Source organism: Marmota monax, unplaced genomic scaffold (genome assembly GCF_021218885.2).
Source record: "Marmota monax isolate L192 unplaced genomic scaffold, Marmota_monax_Labrador192_F-V1.1 WCK01_AAM20220418_F8-fsc00009, whole genome shotgun sequence".
Taxonomy (NCBI): domain Eukaryota; kingdom Metazoa; phylum Chordata; class Mammalia; order Rodentia; family Sciuridae; genus Marmota; species Marmota monax.
The window spans coordinates 28,544,578-28,559,929 of record NW_026694710.1 but is presented as its reverse complement, the minus strand read 5'-3'; the positions used below and the strand labels follow the sequence as shown (position 1 = coordinate 28,559,929).

The window sequence follows — 15,352 nt, the reverse complement described above, 5'->3', positions numbered from 1 at the left end:
CACCGTGATGTCCTGAAGAGCAGCTGGCCACATCTGTGTCCTGTCGGGCTGCCCTCTGCTCAGGGGCCTCTGGCAGTGGTGCTGGCCTCCACCTTGGTGTCGACTCATTCGCATACACCTTCCACGTTTCCTACACGTCGACACGTCCCTTCTGTTTTTGTTTAATATTTATTTCTTAGTCATAGGTGGACGCATGTCCTTGTTATTTTATGTGGTGCTGAGGATGGAACCCAGTGCTTCACACGCTAGGCAGGCGCTGCCACTGACCCAGCCCCCGCCGGACATGTCCCTTCTCTTGAGGTCCTTTGAACTTAAAATCAGTTTCCCTGGTTGAGCTGCCATCTTGGCTGTCCCTTGGTCCTTCCTGCACAGAGACTCTGATCCTGCCTTTATGTGCTCCCCATCGCTGGTCTCGGGCGGGACTTGGGCGGGGGGTGGCCACAGCTCTGCCCAGAGGTGATCTGTTGGCTGGGCTGCAGCCCTGGGCTGGCAGCCGCAGCACCTGGACGTGCTGCCCGGGCTGCTCCGCGCACCACACGTCCCCTCAAAGTCGCTGCTGCTGTTGGTTTACTTCTTTTCCCACCTTTGTTAAAATGTTTTTTTCTGTTGCTTCTAAATCCTTTTTTATCTATTTTTTTCTGATGATTGTTTCTAATTTTAAAAAGTATTTTTAAAAAGTGTGTGTTGTCCCCTGCTGGGTGCTCCCTGCAGTGCCGGGGTGGAACTCGCCTTGCACACTCAGCTCACACTGCCTCTGAGCTGGCCACCCCCATCCACCCTTGGTTTTTATAGCCTCTTGATTTCTGTTCTGTGCCCCGGCCCAGGACTAGTGGCTGAGCACCCTCCCGCCCCGGCCTCCCTGTCTGGTAGGTGTGGACGGAGGGGCAACAGACTCCAAAGCATTCCCTGGGCCCTTCCTGCTGAGGCTCCCGTCGAGGAGGCCCTGGTCCTCACTGCAGGCTGAGAGGGTGGAGAGTCAGGCTGGAGGCCCTCAGCCGTGGGAGCAGCCCTCCCCGGCCCTGCGCACCGTGCTGTTGATATGCTGCTGCGGTAGGACTGTCCTTCTTTAGATGTATGGCTTTTTCTCTGATGTCCTTAAACTCCCTGTAGAATTTCCAGCCACAGTTTCCCTCCGTCTCCAGGAAACGAGGCTCACCATTTCCCAACTCTTCTCCACAGCGCTTCCTTTTCTTTCCTCCAGATTCTGGAAATGAGGACCTTGGTACCTGCACAGGTGCCCTTGGCTCTCACTGCAGGAGTGTGTGTCCTCCGGGGGGGTCAGAGTCCCTGCTACCCTCCTGCCCTGCAGCAGCCTTACTCCTGTCGGCTCGCTCTAGTGCTGGGCTTCCCCTGTCCACTGGCTGCTGCGGCTCCTTGTGAGCACCTCAGTTGGCGGGTGCACAGGGGAGGGTGGCTGAGTGCAGGCGGTGGCAGAGGCAGGCCGTGCCTCTGGAGTCCTAACCCCTACCTGCCCTGTGCCCCACCTGGGAGAGAGGCGAGCAAAGGTCAGGGTGGGCCAGACCCAAGTCCTTGCCTTGGTACGGGCAAGAGGGGTGGGCAGGGCCTTGAGGGATAGCAGGGATGGCGGGGTTTGGTGGTGCTGAAGGATCTGTCCTGTTCCGCCCCAGGGATGTAAGAATGGACATGGCTGCAGAAGCCAGTGTGCCACTGTGCCCGTGGCCTTGCCATCCTGGTGCCAGGGGCTGTGCTCCAGGTTGGCATTCTACTCACTGGGAGCTTGCATCTGACTGGCAGCCACGGGGCGGGTATCTCCAGGCCCTGTCCAAGAGGGGGAGGTGACAGGAACCACTTCTCAGGGCCTTGGAGGATCATGGGCTCTCATGTGCAGGGTGCGTCCCAGTTGCTTGGGCACCGAGAGGTGGCAGGTGCTCACGGGATCTGCCCAGGTCATGGAGTGGAAGTCAGCAGTGGACATGTGTCTGTTTCAGGGCTGGAGCCCAAAGCCCCTCTGCAGGCTCTGGAGAAAGATGCAGCTGCACAGGGCTCACAGGCGAGGAAGAGGACGAGAAGGGACGAGGAGGCGTCGGACCCCACCTCTGCTGCTGCCCAGCTGTGGCGGCCCCACGACTGCCTGCCTCCTGTCCTACCCTCCTCTGTCAGGTGATCCCAGATGTCCCACTTTGTTGGGCCACTGCCTGGCACCGTCACTGACTACCCAGAGCACCAGTGGGGTGCAAGGCCTTCTTTGGCTCCCTTGAGGGCACCTGGGTTGTGCAGCCCTGGGTAGCGGGCACCTGCTGACCTCTGTGTGGGGCAGGGCTGCTCAGAGAGCTGGCACAGTGGGGCAGGACCCATAGACGTTCTCTTGACACAGCTCATCCCCAGAGGCCCTGAAGCTGGACCACTGCTCAGGTCTTGAGAGACAGATGTCAGGTTTCCCAGCCAGAGGAGGGCCAGAGACCAGAGCACTGCTCGGCTAGGACAAGGCTGCTCACAGGACTGATGTGCCTGAGGCCCTGGCTCCCTGGTCTTACCTTGGGTCTGGGCTGCACTGGGCTGTGCCCTCTCCAGGAGTGACAGCACATTCTGCTCTGCTCTCAGGGCTCCACTGGGACCCGAGGAGGCCCAGAAACTGGCGGAAGAGCGGGCCCGGGCGCCCGTGGTACCCTTTGGAGTGGACCTGTGCTACTGGGGCCAGGAGCAGCCGGTGACCGGGAAGATCCTCAGGTGAGTCCAGGGAGCCTGTGGCTCCAGAACACATGGTCCTCCCTGAGCCTGGCTGCTGCTCTATTGGGAGCCGCCCAGGGAGGCTGGGCCTTGTTATAGAGAGGGACTAGCCAGAGGGCACTCGCAGGGGCTCTGGGATGCAGGCCTCTAGAGAGCCCAGCTTCACCTCTTGATCCAGCGCCGTCCTGGTTCTCATGGGGTGCTACTGAGCAGCTCCCATCACTGCCCGGCCAGCCAGAGGCACCCTGCCTACCCCAGTGGGACCTGGGCTGGCAGGCGGGCCAGGGCTGACAGGGCAGGGAGGCTCACTGGGAAAACAGGTGGAGTCTTACCGGGCTTGGCTAGGTTGGCTTGAGGGCAGTGGAGGCCAGCTCTCGGGAGGCAGAGGGCTGGTGATGCCGCTGTGACCCCAGGGCTCATACTGTGGCCACGTGGCCTGTTCCTGTGAGGATGGATGGCCCTGCAGTGGGGGCCTGCAGAAGGGGCTGCCCTGGGTTGGCAGAAATAGCTTAGCCACTGACCAGCAGAGAATTGTTTGTGGGGTCTTCTGCCCTGGGGCCCAGAGCCAACTACCAGGCCCCTCAGCTTCTGCAGCAGCCTGAGGGTGTTTGGGGAATGCTGAGCCCATGGCTTAGACCTGTGGTCCAGATGCATGTGGATGCTGCCTCCATCCTGCCTGCCCTGCTCCGCTGCAGGGTGGGGGCGGGCAGGCCAGGCGGGAGGAGCAGCAGGGCAGAGAGGTCTGTAGGAGGCACTCTGGGAGCTGTCCCTCCACATATTGTCACCAGGTAGCTAAAGGTCAGTGGCTAGCCTCAGAGCCCAGCCAGTGGCCACTAGCCTGGCTGGGGACTGAAAGGCTTAGCTGCTGCTCCTCCCTCAGAAGCCCCACACCTGGAGGCAGCACTGCCCTCCTCCCGCCTGCCTGACCCGGGTCCCCCAGGGCCCCTTGCAGTTAGGCTCCAGGACAGTCAGGCCTGAGCATCTTGTTGGGAGGACCCAGTGGGTCCTAGATGGCCCCAAGCCCCACTGGGGAGGCCAGCGTCTCACTCACCTGCATTCCGTGGGGGCGGGGCCCTTGCCTTGGACCACGCTGCAGACCCCCAGATGGTATTGGCCAGGGCAGGCCTTCTAGGGCTAGTCTCCCCAGTGGGGACCCCTGCTCAATGCCCGTGCTCCTGCCTGCAGGCTGGTGGGCAGGGCGGGACAGTCCTGCCTCTGTTGTCCTGGGGCCCTGAGGGCAGAGCACAGAGCAGGAGGGCAGGTGTGACCGTCCTCCAAGGTCCTCTGCAGATGAGCGTCAGGAGACTTGGTACACCGGCAGATCTGAATCTCAGCACCGTTTCTGGAAGCCCCGGGAGGTAGAAGAGGAGGTGGACAGTGCAGATGTGCCTGCCGTGTTCCAGAGCCGCCGCATCACCTTTGCAGGGAAGTTTGAGCCTGTGCAGCACCGGTGCCGGGCCCTGAGACCCGATGGCCGGCTCTGTGCGCGCCAGGACCGGCTGAAGGTGAGGCTGTGGCCTGAGTGTTCTGTGGGTATGAGGCTGGGCCAGGACAGGGCTGTGGGCACTGGGAGCCTGCAGAAGGGGCTGCCCTGCGTTGGCAGAAATGGCTTAGCCACTGACCAGCAAGAATTGTTTTTGGGGTCTTCTGCCCTGGGGCCCAGAGCCAACTTCCAGGCCCCTCAGCTTCTGCAGCAGTGCAGTCTGTGTGGACTCAGAGCCCTGGGAAGGGAGAGGTACACCCTGGCCCACAGCTGCCCACTTTCACCCCAGGCTGGAGGGAGCAGGGAGAAATAGGTCACCACTAACAATTGACTGGCGGCCCCAGGCTCCTGCAGCTGCAGCCCCAGGTCTGGGAGGACCAGGGCCCCTGCTGTGCACCTCCCAGGACTCACATCTGAAGGTCACGTGACTGCAGGGCAGTGTGTCCCCCCCCAGAGGCACTTGTGCCCAGGGAGCTACAGCCCCACCTCCTGGCCATCAGTCTTTTTGTGCTTGCTTTGCAGTGTCCTTTCCATGGGAGGATCATCCCCAGAGATGATGAGGGGCGGCCCCTGGACCCAGAGGACAGGGCCCGGGAGCAGCAGCAGCCACCACACAAGCAGTCACGCCCAGGTAGGTGTGGGGGCGGGGTGCCAGGGCACAGCCTGGGGCACCACAGGGTCAACCTGGGCGACTCTTCACAGTTCTCAAGCCACAGCCTCCGCTGTAGTAACAGGCAGGTTGGGGACCGGCACCTGCAAGGCCACTGTCGGGATATGGACACACCCTCCATAAGCCACCAAGCTGGCAGTTGCACGGTCAGGTCCTGCATCCTGCATCTCTCCTCAGTGGAAGGTGGAGGCGGGAGAGGGAGCAGGCCGAGTGTAGGAGGCCAGCTCGTTTCTCCTGCTTTCCGTCCTCCTTCCTGATGGGGCCGTTGCCTTGTCCCATCCAGAGATACCTGTCCCTCCTGCCCTCAGGGCACTTGCTGCAGCCTGGCCGCAGGAGTTGCTGGGTGCCCAGGGACCCAGGGCCCCTGAGCAGCAGGGCAGCGGTGAGCATCCACAGACGACTGTGCTTCCTGGAGCCTCGGCAGTCTGCCCTGCCTTTCCACGGCCTGGGGTCCCCCACCCTGGCAGCTCTGACCTGCTGGCTGTCTCCATGGACATGCAAGCCTGGGCTGTAGCCCCAGGCCCTCCCTCAGAGGGGGACGCGTCTGCAGGCCCACTCAGCAGCTTCTTGCCCTTGGGTCCTAAGACACAAATGCTGGGTTTCATCCTGACACCGGCCGGTGCCTAAGCCCTGGGCAGTGGGAGGGCCCTGACCTGTTCATCTTCAGGGCAAGGCCTTCCCTGGTGGTCACACTCAGGAGCAAATTAAATGCCTATTTCTGTGTCGAGCCTGAAGAGTCTGATTTCCAGCCCTCGGTGGCTTGTTAACAAACAGGTATCAGGCCGCGGCTGCCCCGGTGCTGGCCAGTCAGATGTGAAATAGCGTCTCTTTACTAACTGCAGTATCGATCCCGCCTCCCGCACACACGGGGCAATTTTCTTTTCCCTGGTGCTAACCTCAGTGACAATGCGCGTGGCGCTGCAGGGCCCGTCAGCGCCCAGGAAGGCGGCGCGGCCGAGGCGTCTATTGATTTTCTTCAAAGGCTTTTAAATTGCTCCTTCATTTTCCTGAGGTGCTCATTCCGTCTCCACTGGATGCTGGCATTTTTTCCTTGTGTTTAAACAATTGCTCCATTCACCGGGTTCCTAAACTGTGACGCCTTCTTATTACTGGGAGATAAACTGTTTAGACAGTTTTCCTTAATCTTGGATTAATCGTCCCTGGATCTGAATTGTGCAGCCCCGAGTTCCTTCACTTCAAAAAAATCCTCCTGGGGAGGCCACACCATCTGTCTGGGCACAGCCTCTCCCTCCATGGCCGTGCCCACCACAGCCTGGCCTTGCTGGCTCCCTGTGTCCGGGCACTGCTCCCTAGCCCTGTGGGCATGTGGGGCCGGGGTGAGCACCCTGCTGTAGGCCAGGTCCACCTGCAGGGATAGGCATGCTGGGATGGCCTTGCCGCCACTGCCCTGGTCTGGGATGGCATTTCCACACCAGGCGGCCCACCGCCACTGCCCTGGTCTGGGATGGCATTTCCACACCAGGCGGCCCAGGCTCTGGTCGTCCATCTCCACAGCCTGCAGAGGCAGGCCAGCAGGAACTGGTGGGGAGCTGCCAGGATGCCCGCCCGGCCCCCAGGCCAGACTGGGCCTGTACACGGCTCACTTCCAGCAGCCCTCTGAGCAGGGCTCTGCTCATGCACTGGGTATGGCCTGACCCTGGGGAGGCTGCCCAGCAGGGCTGGGTGGCACTGGTTTCCCTTACAACCGTGGCACACGGTACCCAGTCCTCTCAGGAAGGGCACCCTGTTGGGCTGAATTCCTACCTGTTTCTGAGACCCACAGCCAGGCTGTCTGTGGACGAGTGAAACACAAGCTGTCCACTGCCTGTCGTCCTGGGCCTTCCCTCACCTTGATCCTGTCCAGCCTGTTAACAGCACCACAGTGGCTCAGTGGTCACTGTCCAGTTTGCAGTCCAGTAATTACCTTCCAGAGGCACTGAAACCCTCACTTCCAGCCTTGTTTGACAGCCTGCCTCGAAGCTCATGGCTGTACCACGACGGGCCTCGGAGGCCTGACCTAGCTCCCCCCTGCCTGTCTGGGCCACAGGGGTCCTTGGGGGCTCAGGCACCTCTGAGGGTTGTGGAGTCCTCTGCAGTCTGTGGGGCCATGCCGGATGCAGAGGGAGTAAGCTCTACCGGGTCCTCACCCCGGTCCTCACCTGGCTCCACTGTGGGAAGCCTGAGCTGGAGCCTGGCCCCACCCCATCAGGACAGGGCCCTGGGCTCCTGCTTGGCCCCAGCTGGAGGCTTCTCCCCGAGCCCCTCCACCCCAGGAGGGCTTCTGAAACCCTTGGGTCTTATCTAGACTGGCAGGACCCGGAGTTCATGAGGGACGTGGAGGCAGCCACAGGGGCAGACCTGGGCTCGTCGAGGTACAGCCAGAAGGGCAAAGGGAAGCGGAAGAAGCACCCCAACCTCACGGACCTGCGAGAGCGAGCCAACACCAGCCGGGCCCGCCTCAGGAAGAAGGTCTTCGCCAAGTAAGAGCTGCTCGCCACGCCTCCGGGACCCCTGGTCTGGGCGTTGGAGGAGGGCCTCTGGGGCCACCTGGACCTTCTCCCTGGCAGCCTCCAGCTCCAGCCAGGGGCAGAGCCATCCCAGGGGTTGTTAGGGGCCCAGCTGCAGCTGGGCGTCCTGAGCATTCTCCCAGGGAGGCTGCCATCCTTGCTTCCCGGTGGCTTTGGGCAAGGGCCAGCTGCTTCAGAGTGGACCCTTCATGCCCTACCTGGCTGACCCCAGAGGGCCAGGCCCTGGCCTTGCTGTGCCCCAATCAGTGCCTGCACTCTCTGCAGGGCCTCAGGGAGGACAGCCACTGCGAAGGCTGGCAGATGGATCAGCCCCTGCCGCCTGATTCCAGGCCCAGGTGCGCTGCTCAGCAGAGGGCGGCCACTTGGACCTGCTTCTTTTCTCTTTGCATCAGCCTACTCTGCTCAAAGAGGACCTGGAGTGTTGCTATAAGGCCCAGGAAGCCATTGCCTCCCCCTGAGGTTGATGCCAGGCCCTGGGGGGCCTGCCTGGCCATGCCCACTGCCCCCGTAAGCCTCTTGCCTGGGAGCACCTGGAGTGCTCGGCTCACCAGGCAGGGAAGGCTGTTGGTGCTGACAGCAACTGGCCAGTGGGGTCAGCAGAAACAGGGCTCCCTTGCAGTGGGGGCCAGCGGGGTGCGTGGGCCTGAGGGGCTGCCAGTGGCACCTGGGTGGGACTGCTTTGGGAGGCTCAGGGTATAAGGCTGGTGTCCAGTGGTTCAGTCAGATGTGAAGGGCTCTTGGGTGCCTCTGCCTGGGAGCAGTGGAGGCCTAGGGATCCATTCCGGCCTCCTTCCTGCTTCCTCCTGGGTACAGTGAGACCTGTGGTGGATGCAGGGCCTCAGAACCCACTACTCGCACAGCTGTGTGGCCTCGAGTCTGCCACAGAAGGAACCTCAAATGACCTCCACAGCCCTGCCTTGAAGGGAGAGCCAGTAGCAGTGCCTGGCAGCGTTCAGGGCTCCAGGCCCAGGATGTGTCCCCGCTTTATGGCTTCAGCACCACGGCCCCTGAGCTGGTCTGGGGGCAGCCTGTGTCTTGCCTTCCTCTGTGTGTCTATCACGCATTCCCCAGCTGCACACGCCCCCAGGGCTGCTCTCCATGAGGTAGGGTGGGCTGTGCCCTCACTCCTGGGCGCAGCTAGGCCTGGCAAGATCCGGATCCCGGTGCTGCCTCTTGGTCCCCAGGCGAGGCCTTCTTCCCCAGGGCAGGGCCCCTGCCTGGACGAATGCACAGCCATCCACAAGCAGTGCCCAATCCCCGAGAGCCCCGGCTGGAGCCTCCCTGACCACGTGTTGCCTTGCTCTCCCCACAGGGCAGCTGTGCGAAGAGTGGTCACTGCCATGAACCAGGTGGACCGGAAGAAGCACGAGAAGTTTGCAAACCAGTTTAACTATGCGCTGAATTAGAGGCTGTGCCGTGGCCCTTGATCGTCAGCTCTTCTTCCTCTGCCAGCATGGGGGAGGGAGTGTGGGTGTCCATCTGGGAAGGAGCCTTTCTTGTGTGTGGTCAACATCAGGAAATGGTGTGCCAAGATGCCCTGCAGTGGGGGCCTTCACCTGCCTGGGGGCCACCACCACCTGGTTGCTACGTGTCCCCTGTGGGGCATCCTGTGGTTCTCTTGAGCCTGTGCACTGGGCGGTGTGGTCAGAGCCCATGGACGGGCCCACGGTCGGCACCTCCTGCCCTCCACCCACGCTGCACCCCCCGGAGGCAGAGCAGAGCAGCTCTGGGAGGCCCACGCTCTGTCACTGTGCCCGCAATGCGAACTCAACCCTGGTGGAGGCCAAGTCCAGGCCTCGGTGGCCCTAGTTCCCCCGCAGGGTGCTGAGGAGGCTCCTGCCCCCTGCGGAGTGTGGCTTCAGGGGCAGTGCGGGCTCACGCGGCTGCACTCCAGAGCACTCTGCTGCCCTACAGGAGCCGCTGGCCCCTTCCTGCCCGGGTCTGCCTCTGCCTTTTCTGGACATTTCAGATATGGAGTTGTTCACAGGTGTCCTCGTCGCGCTACTGCCCCTTGGCGGATGTTGTCAGACCCGTGGCACCTCAGTCCTCCTTCCTTTGCATCACCTGGAGCCGAGAGGCTCCTCGGGTGTTCCTCTTTTGACCTTTGGGGTATTCCCACGTTTTGGCTGTTGGGAATAGCACTGCTGTGAGCGTGTGTGGACAAAGGTGGACAGAGGTGGTCCACCCAAGGGATACACCAGGGGGCATAGTGACTCCATGCCCCACCTTTCAGTGAACTGCCAGGCCCCCTTCCATGGGGAGGGTCTCCGTCCTGCACCCGCCAGCAGCCCAAGTCCCACTGCCCTGCTTCCTTACCAAGCTCAGGGTCACCTGACTTTTTAGTTTCTCGAGTCTTTGTGGACGTGAAGGGTTTGCTCGTGTTCAGATTTGCATCTCTGTAATAACCAACGTTGAGCATCTTCTGTTCTTATTGGCCATCTGTAGGTCTTCTTTGGAGAAACGTCTACCCAGATCTTTCCCGTCTTTAATGGGGTATGTGTCCTGTGTTGTGAGAGTTTTGCAGAGAGTCTGAATACCAGGCCCTTGATACTTGCTGATACCTCTTGCCCCCTGCCTTCTCGCCTTCTCGATAGCACCTTTTAAGAGTCATCATTTTGTTGAAGTCCAACGTGTGTGTGTCTTTTTCTTTTGTTGCTTGTGCTCTTGGCGTCACGTCTGTGACGCCATTGCTCATTTCAGGTCACAAAGATCCGCTCTTCAGTTTTTTTCCTAAGACTTTCCTATTTCTAGTTTTTAGTCCGGTCTTGGGTCCATTTTAGGCTGAGTTGTGTAAGGTGTGAGGTGGCCCGCCTCCTCCTCTTGCCTGGGCCTGCCTGGCCCCCAGTCTACAGTCCTCTCTCCGGCCCATCAGCACTTTGCTGCTGCGGTGCTGCGGCTGCGGTTGATTCCGTATTTGGTGAACATGAGTCCTTCAGCTTTGTTCTGTTCAGTGTTTTTGGCTATTTTTGGGTCCTTTGCATAGAATGAATTTTAGGATTAGTTTGTGAGTTTTTGGGGAAAAAAACCCTACGATTTTGATAGAGATTGTATTCAGTCTATAGATCATTTGGGGAAATAGTCCCATCTTGTCTTCTGAGTCATGAATTTTTGATACCTTTCCATCTAATTGTCTTTAGTGGTGTTTTACAGTTTTAGTGAGTTTTTATGAGTGTTCATACAAAATTGAAGCTGGCTGCAGTGGTGCATACCTGTAACCCCAGTAACTGGGGAGGCTGAGGCAGGAGGATTTCAAGGCCAGCCTCAGCAGTTTAGTGATGTTGGGGAGCAGACAGATGTGAGCGGTGGGAACAGGAGGTTAAGGGGATGACTCTATAACATGGGCCCACTGTGCCGACCCCCACATGCTTTCTTTTCTAAGAAGCAATTTACCTGCAACTTTGCCTGGCCGAAGTGGACAGGATGTGGCACATTTCTCAAGAAACTACTTGTTACCTGCAGGAGAAATGCAGGCTCAAAATAATGTTGATGATGGGGCTGGGGCTGAAGCTTAGTGGCAGAGCGCATGACCCTTAGTACAACATAGAACACCTGAATAAAATAAAGGCATTCTATTCATCTACAACTACAGAAAAAATAATAATAATGTTGATGATGAGGGCGCGGTGGCCACGCTGGGTATCCCAGCAGCTCGGGAGGCTGAGGCAGGAGGATCGTAAGTTCAAAGCCAGCCTCGGCAACTTAGTGAAGCCCCAAGCAATATAGTGAGACCCTGCCTCTAAACATAAAAAGGGCTGGGGGTGTGGCTCAGTGGTTCAGTGCCCCTGGGTTCAATCCCTGATGTATTAAAAATAAAATTAAGGATTTATGGTTAAAAATTCAATTAGAAATAGTGAGCATGGGCCAAGGTGACCTAGAGTTATAGCAGTTATAGCAGTGGGTCTTGAAAGATGATGTTATCTGTCAGTCAAGGTGGACTTGGGTGGGACTCTCTAGAAACTTCTCTGGATCCCAAGTAAAACTGGAGCCTTGAGAGTGCCCTGTCCCTTTTCCTGTCCCTTCAGTAGGCTCACTCCTGTTGACTCTGAGCAGCAGGGTCTGGACCTTTCTACCGATCGTGGGACTGGGGCCTGCCCTCCTCCTGCTCTCAGGAGCCCTGCCCTGGAACAGCAAGACCCTGCAACTCAGTGGGACCCTGTCTCAAAGTAAAAAGTGAAGGGGCTGGGGTGATGGCTCAGCGGTAGGATGCTCACCTAGCACGGGTGGGACCCGGGTTCCGTCCTCAGCACCCGTAGAAATGAAGGCATTGTGTTGTGTCCTTCTACACCAAAAAATAAATATTGAAAATAAATAAGTAAGTAAAAAATGAAAAGGGGTGGGGATGCAGCTCAGAGAGTAAGCACCCTGGGTTCAATCCACAGTGCCAAAAAAAAAAAAAATAATAATAATAATAAATCATTCCTAAGTGTTCTTTTTGATGCTATTATAAATTTGTTTGCTCTCTGAGTTCCATTTTTCAATTATTTGTTTGTTGCTAATGTATGAAAATACAACCGATTTTTGCATGTTGATCTGTATCCTGCCACCTTGCTAAGCTAATCTGTTGGTTCTAACTAAGTGTGTGTGTGTGTGTGTTTTCCAAACGCTTTTTTGTGCACAGTTGTGTCATCTGCAAACGGGGATCTTTTCCTTCTCCTTTGCAGGCTGGGTGCTTCCTGTGCCTGTGTCTTGCCTAATTGCTGGCTGGCACCTCCTGCCTGGTGAGGACCAGACCTGGCAGAGCAGAGGCCCCTGTCTTGCTCCTGATCTCAGGGGCGGCTCAGCCTTTCCCTGCTGAGTGTGACGCCAGCTGTGTTCTGTAGCATCACATTTCCAGAGCGAAGTCCCCTTACTCCTGATTGTCCCTTTGTCATGAAGGATCGTATTTTATCAAATGCTTTTTGTTTCACTGCCAAACGCTTTTTCTCCATTCTCAAGATGGTGAGATGGTCTTTCCCCTTCTCCTGATCAGGCTGGGGCCTCCCGGGTGCCTCGTGGGTGACACTCTTGCACTCCTGCCCTGGGGTGGGTCCTCTCCTTGTGCTGCTGGGTCTGTCGGCTGGTGTGGTGCATCTGGATTCTTAGGGGACGTTGGTTTGTCATGTTTCTTGTGACGTCCTTGGTATCAGGGTCTTGCTGGCCTCCCAGAACGCGGTGGGAAGTTGCGAGGACCGGTCATCATCACTCCAGCCCTGGTTGGGGTTCACCAGCAACGCCTTGGCCCTGGGCTTTGTGAGACTCCTTAGCTGGTGGTGACCTGAGTGCATGGAGCAGCTCACTCTGCCCAGGAGCCGTCCTGCCCCCTGGTGACCTGTGCTGGGCGGGACTGCTGCTGCTCACGTCTCCCTGTGCCCAGTGCTTGGATTCTCTCCCCTGCTCTCGCCCCTTCCTCCCTCCTTCTCCCTTGGTCAGTCTGGCTAAAGGTTCATGACTTTGTTGTTCATTCAAAGACATGACCACTGGTTCTGTTCATCGTTGACTTTTCCGTGCTTTATTCCACTGATCTCTACTTCGACCGGCACCATCTCCTCTGGGTGCTTTGGCTCTAGTCCACTGTGTGTGTTTCCTGAGACAGAAGAGTCGCTTCCTGGCTGCAGCCCTCAGTTTCCGTGTCTACCTGGGCTCTCCTGTGAGCGCTCCCGGGTGCTGTGTTCCTGCACTCCTGTCCCTTTTCGCAGTCCTGGTGGCGGAACCCGGCCTCACACAGCGAGGCAAGCGCTCTCCCACTGTGCTGTGCCCTAGCCCTTTCTAAAATCTAATTTTAAAAAAGATGAAAAGACTTTAAAGCACCCTGAATTCATTTCCTAGTACTCAAAAATAAATAAACCTGGAACCTGGGTCCTCTTGTTTTTTCTGCTTGAGAGGGTGAGAGGGTAACCTGGTAAGCAGGTAACTGGGTAGCCAGGTAACTGGGTAACCGGTGCTTCTGCCTTCACAGAGCCCACAGGCAGGGTCGCGGTCTCTGCTCCCAAGTTGCTGTGTCAGTCATGCTCAGCCCCTCGGACCTCTCTTTCCTGCCAGCCTCGCCTCCTCCCACGGTCCTCTCCCCAGGCTGCCGAGTGCTGCAGCTCGCGCCTCCATCCCACAGGGGCCAGCCCCCGGGCCCAGCACGGCCAGAAGCGGGGTCCAGCCATGCCCGGGCTCTGGCACTCACTGCATCCTGTGGACTGCAGGCCCTCGGCTGGGCCTGGCGCCCTGCAGGTGCCTCTGCCGTGCCCCCCTGCCGTGCCCCCTCTGCCGTGCCCCCCTGCCGTGCCCCCCTGCCGTGCCCCCCTGCCGTGCCCCCCTGCCGTGCCCCCCTGCCGTGCCCCCCTGCCGTGCCCCCCTGCCGTGCCCCCCTGCCGTGCCCCCCTGCCGTGCCCCCTGTGCCCCTCTGCCGTGCCCCTCTGCCGTGCCCCTCTGCCGTGCCCCTCTGCCGTGCCCCCCTGCCGTGCCCCTCTGCCGTGCCCCCTCTGCCGTGCGGGTTCTTCTCCTGGAGGGCAGGTGTGCCAGCTGCAAGTCTGCTCCATGTCTGTCTCCCCGTCACTTCTGGGAACTCATTCTGTGAGCGTAGGGCCCTGTCGACAGTCGTTTCCCCAGCCCCAGGGCGCTCCTCCCTGGGGTCACCTTGAGAGGTGGCCCCTAGAGCTTCCTTGGGTGCACAGCTGCTCTTCTTGTGCTTGAGACTCTCTTGGCTCCCGGCTCGGGACAGTGGCCACAGGTCCAGGGAATCCACATGCTTCTTGCATGTGCGGGCCGCTCTTGCCCACCAGGTGTGCAGGTGGGCCCTGGTGTCTGTCTGCAGGCGTCCCCTGTGCCTCTCCTCTCTGGCGCCTGCCATCCTCTCTCTGTGGCTCCTGCAGGCGACAGACTCTTCCTTTTGCCGACAGGCTGCAGGTGGGCTGCTCGCGGCCCGTCTGCCCAGAGCCTCGCTCAGCCTCTGCGAGCTCCCCTCCTCGAGGTTCTCTGTCCCTCCAGTGCCCAGTCTTGGGCCTGGCACCCCAAAGTGCGGCCCTTCCCAAGCTGCTGACAGCACTGGACGCCAGGACTTCCCCGGGAGGATTGCTATCCCCTGTTTCTGGGTGGCTCTGTGTTGTTGAAATGTTGAAATACCCTGGTGTGTGAATGGGGGGCAGCCGGCTCCAGCCTCCTGCTGCCTGTTTGGCTGACTTCAGCGTCCTCCCCACTCGCTCCGTGAAGTGTGGATGCTGTGGGATCCGCCCCGAGGCCTCCGCACCCTCCCTCAGCCTCCTACCTGCAGCACCACAGTGACAGCAGGACGAGTGCAAAGCCACATGTGTGTGCACAGTGACACCCACACCTCAGCAGAGTCAGCCGTCCAGCGCCACTGTGGACACCCCCTCCTCAGCTCTGCCTTTAGGCTCTGGACAGCACAGCTGCTGCTTCCAGTGCCCTGTCTCAGCTGGTGGAGTCGGGCGGTCAGGCAGCCCCTGAGTGCGCTTGTCCAGGCAGCAGCAGGCCGGCCAGTGTGCACTCCCCAGGGGGGCTTTGAGGAGCTCCAGAACCGACTCCCTCCCAGGGCTGCTGTGGGTCCGCACTGCGGGAGGCCGCTCCCCTGAAGGCTGCTGCAAGCTGGTCAGGGAACTGTGCGAGTTCAGTCGCACAAAGCTCCTCTACCAAGACCCGTCCGTGGCAGCCAGCCGTGTGGCGTGCCTCGTACCTCGCAGTGCTGAGCGTTCTTTCTTGAACAAGCCTTCTTTGGATTATTACAAGTCTTTTTAAAAATGTCCAGCATTGATTTGGGTGGTTATTCTAATGGTTCTGGATTGTAGGAGCTCTTACTCTGCTTTCCAGAAGGGCTTCCCCAAGGACACATTAGTGAGGACAGGTGCACTGCCCTCCACAGGACAGCCTGGGGCTGTGTCCAGCCTCTTTCTGTCCTGCAGGGTCCTGTGTATGTCCTGGTGTGCAGGCATGCATGCATTGGATGTGGGGCTCCAAAGTCAAGGGGTAGGAGAGTGTCATTTTGACTGCGAGGCGACTGGG

At 59.3% G+C, this 15,352-nt stretch overlaps 1 protein-coding gene across 3 annotated transcripts in view; it reads left to right on the top strand.

Annotated features, from left to right (window-relative positions):
• Uvssa (UV stimulated scaffold protein A) overlaps window positions 1-13,204 on the top strand; it is a 32,995-nt gene extending 19,791 nt beyond the window's left edge. For 2 of the 3 annotated variants that reach the window (XM_058572486.1, XM_058572487.1), the window contains 6 exons: window positions 1,950-2,121; window positions 2,563-2,688; window positions 3,968-4,193; window positions 4,694-4,802; window positions 7,147-7,321; window positions 8,682-13,204. In XM_058572486.1, coding sequence (XP_058428469.1) covers window positions 1,950-2,121; window positions 2,563-2,688; window positions 3,968-4,193; window positions 4,694-4,802; window positions 7,147-7,321; window positions 8,682-8,775 — 902 coding nt within the window. In that variant the 3' untranslated portion in view covers window positions 8,776-13,204. The remainder of the gene's footprint in view (window positions 1-1,949; window positions 2,122-2,562; window positions 2,689-3,967; window positions 4,194-4,693; window positions 4,803-7,146; window positions 7,322-8,681) is intronic. The other variant, XM_046423670.2, reaches the window with a different exon arrangement.
• The last annotated feature ends 2,148 nt before the right edge of the window (window positions 13,205-15,352 follow it).